Source organism: Danio rerio, chromosome 19 (genome assembly GCF_049306965.1).
Source record: "Danio rerio strain Tuebingen ecotype United States chromosome 19, GRCz12tu, whole genome shotgun sequence".
Taxonomy (NCBI): Eukaryota; Metazoa; Chordata; class Actinopteri; order Cypriniformes; family Danionidae; genus Danio; species Danio rerio.
The window spans coordinates 46394896-46410816 of record NC_133194.1 but is presented as its reverse complement, the minus strand read 5'-3'; the positions used below and the strand labels follow the sequence as shown (position 1 = coordinate 46410816).

General features: G+C 32.9%; 1 protein-coding gene across 3 annotated transcripts; it reads right to left on the bottom strand.

Annotated features, from left to right (window-relative positions):
* Nucleotides 1-4461: 4461 nt before the first annotated feature.
* On the bottom strand, nt 4462-14103 carry cd164l2 (CD164 sialomucin-like 2). 3 transcript variants are annotated; one of them, XM_073931938.1, is made up of 7 exons: nt 14041-14103; nt 13715-13817; nt 10176-10280; nt 7467-7544; nt 7332-7361; nt 5289-5436; nt 4462-5180 (listed from the first exon to the last, which is right to left on the bottom strand). In XM_073931938.1, exons 2-7 carry the CDS (start codon nt 13788-13790, stop codon nt 5165-5167), a joined length of 453 nt encoding a protein of 150 aa, XP_073788039.1. In that variant the 5' UTR covers nt 13791-13817; nt 14041-14103; the 3' UTR covers nt 4462-5164. The 3 variants fall into 3 exon arrangements, with proteins under 3 accessions (XP_073788039.1, XP_005159829.1, XP_073788040.1); XM_005159772.6 differs by having other exon boundaries at nt 14047-14103; XM_073931939.1 differs by lacking the exons at nt 13715-13817; nt 14041-14103 and adding an exon at nt 11122-12464 and having other exon boundaries at nt 10176-10750.
* Nucleotides 14104-15921: the final 1818 nt, after the last annotated feature.

Below are 15921 nucleotides of genomic sequence, written 5' to 3'. Positions count from 1 at the left end.
TCGCATTCACTTTAGAGGAAGTTGCAAGTGCTACAGCATATTTCTACTTTTTTTGCAATCCGGAAATAAGCTCTTTCCTGTGATCATCTAGGACAGGGGTGACAAACTTCAGAATTTTCTCTTTTGGTTGAACTATACTTTAAAATGAACTAGTAACCAGTAAATACAATCAGGGTTTGTTCAGCACGGTGGCGCAGTGGGTAGCACAATAGCCTTACAGCAAGAAGGTCGCTGATTTGAGCCCCGGCTGGGTCAGTTGGCATTTCTGTGTGGAGTTTGCATGTTCTCACCGTGTTTGCGTGGGTTATCTCTGGGTGCTCTGGTTTCCACTACAGTCCAAAAAACAAAAACAAAACACGTGGTATATTGGGTGAGCTAAATTGTCCGTAGTGTATGAGTGTGCATGGGTGTTTCTGCTTGTTTTTATGCAGCGGATGCCCTTCCAGCCGCAACCCAACTCTGGGAAACATCCACATACACTCATTCACACACACACACACACACACACACACACACACACTACGGACAATTTAGCCTACCCATTTCACCTGTACCGCATGTCTTTGAACTTAGCTCGAACTAGCGACCTTCTTGCTGTGAGGCGACAGCACTACCTACTGCGCCACTGCATCGCCTAAGTTGTATTATACTAAGCAATAATTAAGTTTGGATGAGACTGTGCTTTTTTATTTTCCCCACAGCTGTGTGAAGGGACTAGGAGATATCTGACGGCATTGAAAATCCGAAGTCTAACAGATGCTCATATTTTTTTCAAGCTCCACATCTCATCTTGTTTTTAAGCTACACACCAAAACAGAAGGGAGTAGAGGAGAAAGAGGGAGTGTACCTCATATAACCTTGAAATTCCTTCACCGCTATACAAGCTGAGAGTCATTTTTGCTGATGAACTGAGCAGCAAAACGGAGCATGCATGGTAACACAATCGCCAAACAGCAAGAAGGTTGCTGGTTTGAGCCCCAGCTGGGTCAGTTGGCATTTCTGTGTGAAGTTTGCATGTTCTCCCCTTGTGCCACCTCCGGGTGCTCTGGTTTCCCCAACAAGTCCAAAAAACATGTGGTATAGGTGAATTGGGTAAGCTAAATTGTACATAGTGTATGTGTGAGTGAGTGTGTATGGATGATGGGTTCCAGCTGAAAGGGTATCTGCTGTGTATAAAATATGCTGGATAAGTTGGCGGTTCATTCCGCTGTGGTGACCAAGACTAAGCTAAAAAGAAAATGAATGAATGAATGAGCAGCAAAACAACCTGTGCATGAAAATATACTATATACAGTCTAAAAAATATGGGGTTATTTTTTCTACCCAAATCTTGGCTTGAGGCATTTGGGTAATTTCGGGGGTTATTTTCAGAGTCCTAGGTAGTTTAAACCCAGCTCTTTGGGTCAAATCAACTCACAGCAGAGGGATGCTGACTGGGATACCACATATTATGGACTAATTTGTTTAAATGCAATGAAAATAGTGTAACATAAACGCAGATTCCTTGCATTTTCATATAATTAAAATGAGATTTATGCTCATAACAGATCTTTCAGAATTAAAAAATTTCTTTCTAGCACCTTTTATACACCTGTAATCAAAGCTGCACATCCCCCACCATACTTCAGTGATGCCAAGTCAAACCAACACAATTGCTGGGTCATCTTTTGAGAGGGGTCTGGCTGCAGACCTGGTGCTGTGCAATCTGGGCTGCATCCAATGCTTTTTAAAGGGCTCACCTAACCCCACCCCTAACCCTACCCGTCACAGTGATGTCACATGCTCCATTTGAGTGCATTCAGTCTCAGCTTGCATCATAAAGGCTGCATACGGATACTATTGCATCTTTTGCAGGCATTTATGTATCAAATCAAGCTATTATTTAAGTAAAAATAACCAATTATTGGGTAGAAAAACAACTCATTTATGGGGTTAAAAATAATCACCCAATAAAAAATAATCACCCAATTACTTGTGTTAATTTAACCCCTGATGTGTTCTGTCCCATATTTACCCAGCAGTAGGGTTAAAAACTACCCAATTTGGGTAGTTTTTAACCCTGTGTATGCTGCAAAAAATACTCTTCTTACTAGAATAAGAATAAGAAAATACTGTGTTTTTTTTGTCTTGTTTCTAGTCAAAATATCTAAACAATTTTAAATCAAGAAGCTTTTTCTAGACATTTAAATATATTATCTTGTTTTTAGAAATAATATGAAAATTAAGTGAGTTTATTCTTTAAATGAGCAAAATAACCTGCCAGTAGGATAAGCAAAATAATCTTATGTCAAACTGAAAACAAGATAATTTTGCTTACCCTCACTGGCAGGTAATTTAGCTTATTTTATGGAAAAACTTACTTAAATTTGACTTATGTCTGAAAACAAAACAATATTTTACCTGAAAATGCTAAATAAACAAAGCCTTTTTTGGTAAATATAGAATTTTTGAACCATATCTACTTGAATTAATCTTGTTTTCCAAATTGATTTATTCAGAACTGCTGAGTTTATATACATTATTTAAGACATATTAATTATTTCAGACATAAAAAGGGGCAGCACGATGGCGCAGTGCACAATCGCCTCACTGATTCGAACCCTGGCTGGGTTGGCATTTCTGTGTGGAGTTTGCATGTTCTCCTTGTGTGTGTGGGTTTCCTCTGGTTTCCCCCACAGTCCAAACACATGCGCTATAGTTGAATTGAATCAGCTAAATTGGCCATAGTGTATGTGTGTGCAAGAGTGTGTGGGTGTTTTCCAGTGTTGGGTTGCGGCTGGGATCCGCTGCGTAAAACATTTGCTGGATAAGCTGGCTGTTCATTCTGCTGTGGCGACCCCTGATCAATAAAGGGACTAAGCCGAAAACAAAATGAATGAAAGATTAAATTACATAAAATGAAAGTAATCACTTCAGTTTTTCAGCTAGTGGATAAATAACTTAAAGGTTCATGAAAAATGAATATTCTGTCGTCATTTACTCACACTTTACTCGTTCCTGTTGAACACAAAAAGATTTTCTTAGAAAACTGGAAACCTGTTTGTTTTTACTAAATAAGAAAGTTTTTTGGTGTTTAACAGAAAAAAGAAACTCATAAGTGTGTGAAAGCACATGTAAGTAAATTATGACAGAATTTTCATTTTTGGGTAAACCATCCTTTTAATAACAGTAACTAAATATTCATTTATTTATCTTTTTTCAGCTTAGTCCCTTTATTAATCTGGGGTCGCCACAGCGGAATGAACCGCCAACTTATCCAGCATATGTTTTATGCAGCGGATGCCCTTCCAGCCAATTTTAGCTTACCCAATTCACCTATAGCACATGTATTTGGACTTGGGGAAACCGGAGCACCACAATCACCTCAAAGCAAGAAGGTCACTGGTTCGAGCTCCTGCTGGGTCAGTTGGTATTCCCGCATGGAGTTTGCATGTTCTCCCCGTGTTGGCGTGGGTTTCCTTCGGGTGCTACGGTATCCAAAAGTCCAAAAACATGCGCTATAGGGGACTTAAATAAACTTAACAGGCTGTAGTGTATGTACAAGATTGTGTGGATGTTTCCCAATGTTCTGGTTTGCATCTGGAAGGACATCTGCTGCTTAAAAACATATGGTGGATAAGTTGGCGGTTCATTCCACTGTGGCGACCCCTGATGAATAAAGGAACCAAGTTGAAAAAAAAATTAATTAATGAAATACACAACACTGCAGCAGAAGCAGCAGCAGCAGAAGAAACAGAAGCAGCTGAACAGACCAATGTCACGTCTGTTAGCTAAAATCAGGAAACTGAAGCCAAAATAAACATTGATCTCACTAAAATTGTACAATAGATGACTGGCAAAAGGTTGCCTACGATGAAAGGGTCCATTTTGGTCTAAACAACATGAAAGCATGGGTCACTGCTGCTATAGTCAGTGCTACAATGCTCAGCAAAAATGAGTATGCCACTCACAGATCTCTCTTGTAAAATAATATTTTCTATATGAACGCTTACAACAATATACTTGAGCATGTACATTAGATTAGTCAGTACTAAAGACAAAGCCAGAACTAATCTAACAAAATAACTTAAAAGGCACATGCAATGGGTAGCACTATGGCCTCCCAGCTGGGACAGTTGGTATTTCTGTGTGGAGTTTGCATGTTCTCCCCGTATTAGCGTGGGTTTCTTCCGGGTGCTCCAGTTTCCCCCACAATTTAATAAACTAAATTGGCTGTACAGAATGTGCGTGAATGTGAGTGTTTTTCAGTGCACAATTGTGGTTGGAAGACATCCCTTGCTTAAAACATATGCTAGAATAGTTGGCGGTTTATTCCGCTGTGGGTTGCCTTGATAATTAAAGAGACTAAGCGGAAGGAAAATGAATAAATGAATGAATAAATGAATGAATGAATGAATGAAAAGAAAAAGATAGAGTTAGATACTTTTATAGATTGCATTCTACTGACACCTGCAGGGTTAATACTGTATAACATCCCACTTTATTGCTTCATTTTTCATAAAGAAATAATAACAAACTTATTGCGACATGACACCAAGTAATTAACTACAAAACACATAGCATTCAATAAAAGGGCATGCAATTATTCCAGATATGACATAGCTCAATGCTATTTGAAATAAATTAACAAGAGAAACTAAATAACCCAAACAGATAACACTCAAACATGAACAATCCACTGGTATATTTGTCTTTTCTTCTCATATTTCTCATACACACACACACACACACACACACACACACACACAATAGTTTCTGATAACTGAACCAAACAATAAAAATATTAAGGTTTAAAAGGGATAGTTCACTTTTTTATTTACACACCCTTTACTTGTCACAATCCTATTTTGAGTTTCTTTTTTATGTTAAACACAAAAGAAGATACTTTGAAAAATGTTGGAAACTGGTAACCATTGACTTCCATTTGTTTTCCTACTATGGAAGCCAATGGATTCCAACATTCTTCAAAATATCTTCTTTTTTGATCAACATAAACCACTTACAGGTGAGTAAATGGTTATTAAATGTAAATTTTTTGGTTGAACTATCCCTTTAAGACCAGCAAAATGAAAAAAAGTACAGACTTTTCGCCAATGCAACATTAATTTCTTCAAAAATATGCTTCATTTTATATTCTGTGCTACAATTGTTTCTCCAGTGCATTTCATTGAGGTTGATCACTGTAAAAGAGGATAAGAAAACATTATAAAACATATACATGCAAAATGAAGATATACACTGCATTATCAAACGACAAAACTGAACAAACATATCTTTAGATCACTCACATAGTTTCATAGGTGCTGTCCTTAGTTTTGAGGAAGCGCATTGCAAAAAATCCTCCAGCTTGCAACACCAGCACCAGGATGATTCCCCCAATGAAGCTGGACAGATCGAAGGATGCCTGGGAGAACTGAGGGCCTGGAGTCGTGTTATCTGTGTGTCAAACATGAGCATAAAAAGGCAAAGAATAATACTTAATATACAGTTGAAACTGAGAAGATACTATCAGAGGATCAACAACAGCCTAGAAGAAAAAATTGGGCACCCTTTCTACCTTCCATTTCTTAGTTGCATGCTTTGAGTATTTATTTATTTATTTTTATATATATTGAATTTTTTGTTTGTTTTTTTGTTTGCTTTCGGTTAAGTAAAATGTCTGGTAATGTTTGTACAATATGATTTGCTTTACATACATCTATAGTCAGAATTATTAGCCCCCTTTGAATTTTTTTTCTTTTTTTAAATATTTTCCAAATGATGTTTAACAGAGTAAGTAAATTTTCACAGTATGTCTGATAATATTTTTTCTTCTGGAGAAAGTCTTATTTGTTTTATTTCGGCTAGAATAAAAGCAGTTATTAATATTTTTAAACACCATTTTAAGGTCAAAATTATTAGCCCATTTAAGCTACAGTATATATTTTTTGATAATCTACAGAACAAACCATCATTATACATTATACTAGGGTAACAGCCTAGTTACCCTAATTAACCTAGTTAAGCCTTTAAATGTCACTTTAAGCTATATAGAAGTGTCTTGAAAAATATCTAGTAAAATATTATTTTCTGTCATCATGGCAAAGATAAAATAAATCAGTTATTAGAGATAAGTTATTAAAAGTATTATGTTTAGAAATGTGTTGAAAATTTTTTTAATCTCCGTTAAACATAAATTGGGGAAGAAATAAACAGGGGGGCTAATAATTCAGGGGGGCAAATAATTCTGACTTTAACTGTAAATTTGAAAATAAAATTGGATATTATAAAAATTATATGCAGTTGATATCAAAATTATCCTCCCTCTAGTAGAGTTTTAAATATTTTTAAAAGTTATAATAAATGAACATAATATTTTTCCAACACAACTAATTTCTAATGACAATTGTTTTGTATTTGCCAAGATGACTGTAAATAAACATTTTCTAGCTATTTTGTAAGATACTAGTAAGTGCAATTTGAAGGCTTAATTAGGTTAATTGGGGTAACTAGGCGAGTACAACAGTGGTTTGTTCTATAGCAATTTGAAAACAAACAATGTCTTAAGACGGCTAATAATATTGACCTTAAAAATTGTTTTAAAAATAAAAAACATGTTTATATCCAGCTAAACTAACAGAAATAAGACTTTATTCACAAGAAATAAAGGTAAATGTATAGATAAATATATAAGAAATACTGTAAAAATGTTTTGCTCTGTCAAACATCACTTGATGGGAAATATTTGAATTACTGTACAGTTGAAGTCAGATTTATTAAACACCCTGAATTATAAGCCCCTCTGTTTATTTTTTCCTCAATTTCTGTTTAACGGAGAGAAGATTTTTTCAACACATTTCAAAGCATAATAGTTTTAATAACGCATCTCTAATAACTGATTTATTTTATCTTTGCCATGATGACAGCACATAATATTTGACTAGATATTTTTCAAGACACTTCTATACAGCTTAAAGTGACATTTAAAGGCTTAACTAGGTAAATTAGGTTCACTAGGCAGGTTAGGATAATTAGGCAAGTTATTGTATAATGTTTGTTCTGTAGACAGTCAAAAGCAAATAGCTTAAGTGGGCTAATAATATTGTCCTTATAATTGTGTTTAAAAAATTAAAAACTGCTTTTATTTTAGCCTAAATAAAACAAATAAGACTTTTTCCAGAAGAAAGAATATTATCAGACATACTGTGAAAATGTCCTTGCTCTGTTAAACATAATTTGGGAAATATTTAAAAAAGAAAAAACAAAAAAACAAAAAACAAAAGGGGGCTAATAATCCTGACTACAACTATATAAAGAATAAAAAACGAATACAGTAAAAACTAAAGCCTCACCTGTGCCACCACTATCAGCAGATCCACCATCTACCACAATATAAACACATATAGGCTACTGTTAGCAATCAGGCTTACTCATTTGCAAATATACACACAGCTTATAGCCTACAAACTATATACATTTTTGCTCACTTTGGCACATGCCCGTTTCATTGTAGACAGAGCAGCCTCCATAGTCGTCAGTGTCAGACATACATCTTGTGTCATTTCCTGAAAAAAATTATATATCACATTTACATTCCATAGATATATATACACATATAACATATACCATAATTAAATAGTAAATATCTTTGTTAACTTTCAGCCACATTCACGTAGTACGCCAACGTTTGTGACACTTGATTCTGATTGGTCAATTGACCTTACATTAAGTTTAACACGGATGAAGACGAGGCTGCGGACTCGCGGAGGAAAAAACCTGGATCATGCGTATTTTGAAAAGACGTTTTACCATCTAAAACGATCTAAACATACGGTACGGTTGTTAAGAAACAATATAATTTATCGAACTGTACAATTCTCTATCATTCTGTTCCTCACAAAGTCATAAAAACGAAAGAAACACGACGCTAACATGGCGTCGACGGCTTCCGGCTGTAAAAATAGTCCGTCCTGTGTGCTACATTTTACATCCTATTTTTTATTTTATTATCTTGTTATAATAAAAACTTGTAGTTTGTTGAGCAAATACTTTCCTACCACAGAAGTAGCTATTACAATGTTAATTGTGACATTTAATCTTATAATTCTGACTTTTTGGATTTATTTTAGATGAATGAGATTGGAATTTAGGCTATGTTTACGTTACTTATCCTATTGTATAATGCTTTATAATAGTACAGTAACTATAGTACAATAGTGTATAATTGTACAGTAAGTATAGTACAATGGTGTATAGTAAGTGCATTTTAACAGAATAATAATGTTATACTGTTTTTGTGGGGCTTAAATGTCCCCATAAAAATAGTAAAATAAGACATTTATGACATACTTCGACCACACAAATGCAAGATCTTAATATAAAATGATTATAAATGATGAAAATGTAAATGTGAGTAACTGATAGTGAGTAAGAATTCAGTGTAGTATAGCTATTCACAACACTAAACTTACATATTCATTAATTCATTATAATAGGTCAATATAAGGAACAATCAGTAAAATATTAGATTTAGAGGCAGTTTTTGCACTATTATTCTTAGTTCATAAAGAACAATCATGTTAAATGTAAACTTTTAAGGACGACACTGCATGTGCATCAGTATATCTGTACAGTAGGTTTTAATAAGGAATAAAAATACTTTAACATAAATCTTATGATTTTTTTTTTCACAAAAATGTTACAGAAAGACATTCTCCCATCTACAATATGAAACTTTTTTTTTCTCCAATTTCACACAAAATATTTGTAATCACTTAAAAGTTCATTAAATTTACTTCATTTTAAAATAGAAATCAAATTATGCAAAAGTAGTGTAACGAGATCTGCTCAATGTTTGATTAGTTTTACAATACTTAAATGTCTGCATGAACACTTTGCATATGCAGGACTTTGCCAGCTCACGTGCGTAATGGAAAGCAAACGTTTAAAGCTGAGGCACTCTCCGAAATAAAGCTACAAGAGCGGTCACTGGGGTGTTACATTTTCAAAAGGTACAAATTTGTACCTAAAAGGTCCATATTAATACCTCAAGGATACATATTAGTACCTTAAAAGTACAAAAGTGTTCCTCTTAAAATTCTTAGGGACTAATATATACTGTTAAGGTGCCAATATGTACCTTTTAAGTACAAATGTGTACCTTTTGAAAAGGTACCACCCCAGTGACAGCTTGGTACGTTTATTTCTGAGAGTGTATCAATAATGAAACTGTATTCATCAGAAAATGCTTACCAAATGTTGATTAAAAATGCCCTTAAGTTTAGTTTACAATACCTATAGTTTTGATTTACCAGTTTCTTTGATTTACGAATTTCTTTAAACATATGCTCTTAAAATATTATTCATGTTTTAATATGGAAATTATCCATAAAATCACTTTGTCTTTCCAGTCATATTTATTTTCATAGATATTGTAATAAAGAAGGAGTTGTCCTACAGGTATGTACCTTATTTATGAGAACAATCGAGTACCTTCATTTTAATTGTACTATAAAAGGTACATAACAGTACCATAAGAGGTATTTTCTGTGCCATATGAGGTACAACTTTTACAAATGTACAAAACTGTTCCTTAAGAAACACAATTTGAACCACCGTCTACCTTTTTTTCTGAGAGTGTAGGGACATCAGTGACTTATTTTACAAGGTGCATAATAAGTCCCCCTTTAAAGAGCTATTGCCAGATTTAGCTGTATATGAAAACAAGCCTATAGAATGTCCCCATCTAAATGGTTGTGTTTGTGTAAAAATCGATGGGCACTGTCAGCATGCAAGTCTAGTTATATCTTAGAAATGGGTCTATGAGAGAGAGCGAGAGAGAGAGACCATGTTTCAGATTTGGTTACCTTGGCAACAGAGCATGAACAGACTAAAAGATGCTGCTTCTTGTTGAACATCTCTCTCTTCTCTCTTCATTCTCACACACACACTCATTTCCAGGAGGCTAGATAATGGTGTTGAATTATTTACTAACACTGATGTCTGTGTGGACGGCAGCTGTAACTGTGCGTGTGCCCGTGTTTGAATAATTCACCAGGTTGTTCCTGAGATCGCTCTCCATGGCTAGGATCACATGTCCATCAGTGGGATCCTCTGTATGTGTGTGTGTGTGTGAACAACATAGACATTGCACAGGAGAATACATCTAAACTAAATATAATACATGTGTTTTTTACCGTCATTACAGCTTTGCCAAACACATCGTGTCAGGTTGAGGGCCGGGTCTCCGCTGATGCAGGAATCACATGAGTTAAATTGAGAACAGTCTACAATGGGGGAACCTGTCAATCCGTCAGGAGATAAAAGACGTAAGGTTATATTCTCAGCAGCTCACATTACACTTCATATGTTTAGGTTTAAGAGAGAAACTGTCGAAAGACTAATAATTAGAGTAAAGATGAATCATAATGTAACAGAGAAAAATGAGATTATAATGAATTGATAGAGTATAAAGTAAATTGTCTTTCAACTGCGGAAGAACCAACACATTTCAGATCATCAAAACCTTTTCTCAAGCTCAGTGACTCTAAAATTGTCCATTTCTCAGAATGAATCCCAAACTGACCAAGAAACTCTTTAATTGGCAGAAATTTAGTGTTAAAAATACAGTAGAAACATTGCTAAATACACAGCAAGCTACCGCATTTCATTATTCATTAATTTTCCTTCGGCTCTTTCCTTTATTTATCAGGGGTCGCCACATCGGAATGAACCGGCAGCTATTCCAGCAAATGTTTTACACAGCGGATGCCTTTCCAGCTGCAACCCAGTACTGGGAAATATTTCATTATTTTATAAAAGGTTAATGCACCAAGTTTTGAAGTATTATGAGATATTAGTATTAGTACTAAAATAAAGCACCACCAAAAGTACATATGATGAACTAAACTGTTAGTATTACTATTTATTTTTATGTTTTATATTCATGAAATCAACAAAAATCATCAAAATATGCAATTTGTTATATGTAATGAAATTATTCATTATAGATTATCTAATAGATATCAGATAATTCAGGGAAAAAATATCAAACTAAGGTTAAATTAGCTTAATGTGAAATCTATTTAAGTTTCCCAGTGATGGGTTGCAGCTGGAAGGGCATCCGCTGCTTAAAACATATGCTGGATAAGTTGGCAGTTCATTCCGCTGTGGCAACCCCAGATTAATAAAGGGACTAAGCTGAAAAGAAAATGAATGTATGAATGAAATCTATTTAAAACAATTTACATTTACTAAAGTGTCTTTCAGTGTAACAGTGTATACCAACAAATAATGTCAGGCATGTTTATAATAAAAAACATTTGATAACTTATAAAAACAACCTTTGAAGGATCCTAAAATAACTATTTAATAACTTTATCTGTTAAAGCCATTACTTACTAGTTAATTATTTGAAGTTATTAGTAACTAATAAAGTTATGGTACCTAATAACCTTTACTTTTCCCAATTTAATTGTAATGCAATAACTTGCACCTTTTTTGAAGCTGCTTTGAAACAATAATTATTGTGAATAGCGCTATATAAATGAACTTGAACAAATAAACTTGTAAAGTGATGTCATTTAAAAATTTTTATACATTGCCACTCCTCTTTAAACCACTCGGTTTTACCCATTTGGCAACAAGATATTTTTTGATCCCTTAAAATATAATGACATTAAACATGATCTTTTAATACAGCTCAGAATAAGCTGTTGCACTGATACTTAACTGTGGTTTGTGAATTGGACATTATAACCTACATTAGCAGTATATACCAACAATTATTAACTGGAATATTTATATATAAAAAACATTTGATAACATAATAAACAAAATTTTTTTAAGGATCATTGTGCATTCCTAAAATAACTATAAAATAACATTAACTGTTAAGAGCTATTAGTTACTAGTTAATTAATTGAAGTCATTAATAACTAATAAAGTTAACTATTAATCTTCACTATTCCCAATCTGATTGTAATGCAATAAAGTGCACCTTTTGCAAAGCTGCTTTAAAACAATAGTAATTGTGAAAAGCGCTGTACAAATAAACTAGAATGAATAAATTTAAATAAAACTTTATGTAATTTAAAATATTTTATACATTGCCACTTTATCTGCAAACCAATCAGTTTAACCCATTTGTCAACAAGATATTTTTTGTTCCCTTAAAATATAACAACACTTAATATGATCTTTTTATACAGCTCAGAATAAGCTAACTGTTGCCTTGAGACTAACATGTGGTCTGTGAATTGGTTTAAATAACCTGCATTAGCAGTAAATACCAAACAATATTGTCAGGCATATTTTAACAAAAAACATTTGATAACATTAAAATACCTTTTACTGTGCAGTCCTGAAATATTAAGTAATGTCATTTTATATATTTAATGCATTGCCACTTTATCTACAAACTACTCGTTTTTACCCATTTGTCAAAAAATAAAATTTTTGATCTCTAATATAATATAATAACACTTTATATGATCTTTTAATTCAGTTAATAACCTAACCGTTGCACTGATACTTATTTGTGGTCTGTGAATTAGTCTAAATTCTGTGAATTAGTCTAAATTCTGTGAATTAGTCTAAATTCACAGCCTCAATTCATAAAAATATTGTCAGGCATATTATAACAAAACCCATTTGATAACATATTAAACAACCTTTGTAACATCGCTGTGCAGTCCTAAAATATAAAGTAATTTCATTTTAAATATTTTATGCATTGCCACCTCTCTTTAAACCACTCGGTTTTACCCATTGATCCCTCATAAAATTATTAACATTTAACATGATCATTTAATACAGCTCAGAATAAGTGAACTGTTGCACTGATACGTATCTGTGGTCTGTGAATTGGTCATAATAACCTGCATTTGATACATATAACAACAAGTATTGTAATATATATTTACTGTTTAACAAAAAACATTTAATAACATATTAAAGACACTTTCAGGGTCACTGTGCAGTCCAAAAATATTAAGTAATGTCATTTTAAATATTTTATGCATTGCCACTTTATCTGCAAACCACTCAGTTTTACTCATTTGTCAAAAAAGACCATTTTTGATCCCTCATATAATATAATAACACTTAATATGATCTTTTTATTAAGTTCAGAGTAAGCTAACTGTTGCACTGATACCTATCCGTGGCCTTTGAATTAGTCATAATAACCTGCGTTAGCAGTTTATATCAACAAATATCAGACATATTTAGAATAAAAATAATTTGATAAATATTATAAGACCTTTGAAGCGACACTGTGCAGCCCTAAAATATTAAGTAATGTAATTTTAAATATTTTATGCATTGCCACTTTATCTGCAAATCACTCTGTGTTACCCATTGATCCCTAATATAATATAATAACACTTAATATGATCTTTTAATACAGCTCAGAATAAGCTAACTGTTGCACTGATACCTATCCATGGTCTGTGAATTGGTTAGAATAACCTGCATTAGCAGTATATACCAACAAATATTGTCAGGCATATTTATAACAAAAACAATTTGATAACATTATAAGACCTTTGAAGCGTCACTGTGCAGTCCTAAAATATTAAGTAATGTCATTTTAAATGTTTTATGCATTGCCACTTTTCTGGAAACCACACAGTTTTTACCCATTTGTCAAAAAAGACCGTTTTTGATATCCTTAAATTATAATATGATCTTTTAATACAGCTCAGAATAAGCTAACTGTTGCACTGATACTTACCCGTGGTCTGTGAATTGGTCATAACAACCTGCATTAGCAGCGCAATCCCACAAAGTGCGGCCCACACACACCTCATCCTCAAACAATCGACAGTAAATCCCACCTATAATGAACACAAACTGTGAGCGCAATGCATGAAGCTCCTCATTCAGATTCAAATTTGTATCCTGAGTTAAATAATATAAAAAAAGAAAGAGTCTAGACTTCTGAATCTGCCAGGGTAAACACTGACCACTAGATGTCAACAAGTTGAGAAAGAACTAAAAGAAACACACAAATAAAGAAAGCTGAAACTAAAAATTAAAGAGTAAAAGTCATGAACGCACACGTGCCTGTCAAGCTGACATCCAGTCCTAAATGTCTTTGTCCTCCAGACGAAAGGTCGTTGTGAACTGTCAACTGTGTGTGTGTGTGTGTGTGGGTTGACGTCATGCTCTCTGATTCAGGGAGACTGGAAGGTGTGTAATGTGAGACAGGTAACTTGGCAACCAAATGGCTAATGACCATGTCTTGATATCCACACCACCGAACATATTCTGCTGTTTCACAGGCTGACTGCAGAAATTTGTCAAAACTGTCATCAGCATGTCTGTATTGGATCTTTTGACCCTTTTTTCTGATTGTATATCTCCCTGGTGGTTTAGAAACGTCTTTGAGACAAAAAACAAAACAAAAAAACATATGGTGTTGATTCCATACAGTATATTATAGGTCAAAGATGATTAGAGGTTTTCAAGCATCAAAACGATGAAATTTAATATAGCTTTTGCTTCTTTTCATGGTTATTTTATTTTAGATTTTTATTTATTTCATTTTTTATTTTATTTTATATAATTTTAATATATTTATATTATTTTTAAACAATTTTATTTAAAATTTATTTTATTTGATATTTATTTTATTTTATTTTTGCTTCGTTCATTTTTTTTTCGGCTTAGTCCCTTTATTAATCCGCCACAGCGGAATGAACCACTAACTTATTCAGCATATGTTTTACGCCACACATACTCATTCACACACATACACTATGGACAATTTTAGCTTAATTCACCTAAACCACGTGTTTTTGGACTTGTGGGGGAAACTGGAGCACCTGGAGGAAACCCATGACAACACGGGGAGATTTATTTTATTATTTTTTATTTTATTTTATTTTTATTGTCTTTTATTTTTTATTTTATTTTATTATTCTTATTTTATTTTATTTTGCTCTTTTTTATTTCATTTTGTTTTATTCTTTTTTATTTAATTTTTAATTTAATTTTATTTTATTTTTACCCCGATCTTTTTTACTCACTGAAATGTATACATGTTGGTTATACTTAAGTTCACTGTACCAATAGTTAATATACCAAAACTCTTGTTACATGTTCATTTAGTTATTTTAATAAGGACAGATCATAAAAGCATGTTCTTTCAATTAACATAATTACATCATATTAAATTATGAACAGTAATTTTAATTCGTCATTTTCACAAATACATTTTGAAACCTCAAAGTATTGACATAAGTTACATTTAAAATGCTTCTATTTTATTTGATGCAGACACTAAAAAAGAACATTTTGTCCCTGACCTGTTTTTTAATATATCTTTTTTTCAAATTTGGTTGAACTTAAGTTCAAGTACCAATTTACACTGTTTACTACTTGCTTGTTACCTGCCTAAAATTAAGAAATTAGGTTTATAAGTAATAGCATCAAAGTATATAAAGCATCAAAAATCAGGAAAAACACAAAATCTATAAAATTGTGTTGAATTTTTGTAGTTTGTCATTTATTTTTGCAATATTTTGCATGAATTTAAATGTATTATCTAAAGACTTTTGCTGCCTTTTCATTTTCAATTGAAACAACACATTTTTTTAAGTTTCGAGGTACAACCTAATTGTTTTATATTCAATCCGCTTAAATTTGTGAAAACTATTAAGTTAACTTAATCCATTTGTGTTTTGACAACATGAAGGAATTGTGTAGTACCCAGGATTTTTTACACTGGCTTTCTAATGATATCCAGTTACTAAAATGCTATTGCAATAAATTTATCAGTTTAATAATTCTGTTTTGTTCAAATGCACCAGAATATACTGCTAAAAAATAAATAAATAAATAAATAAAGGGAACGCTTGGAGTTACATTGTGTTGTTTAGGTGTTCCCTTTATTTTTCGAGCAGTATATATTACCAATATTCACTTAGAAATTGATAA

Coding starts and splice junctions, on each gene's coding strand:
- cd164l2 (XM_073931938.1), bottom strand. CDS start 13,790: ATGAGGTGTGTGTGGGCCGCACTTTGTGGGATTGCGCTGCTAATGCAG. Junction 10,281..13,714: donor GACCAATTCACAGACCACGG/GTAAGTATCAGT, acceptor ACGGATTGACAG/GTTCCCCCATTGTAGACTGT. Junction 7,545..10,175: donor TTGGCAAAGCTGTAATGACG/GTAAAAAACACA, acceptor AATTTTTTTCAG/GAAATGACACAAGATGTATG.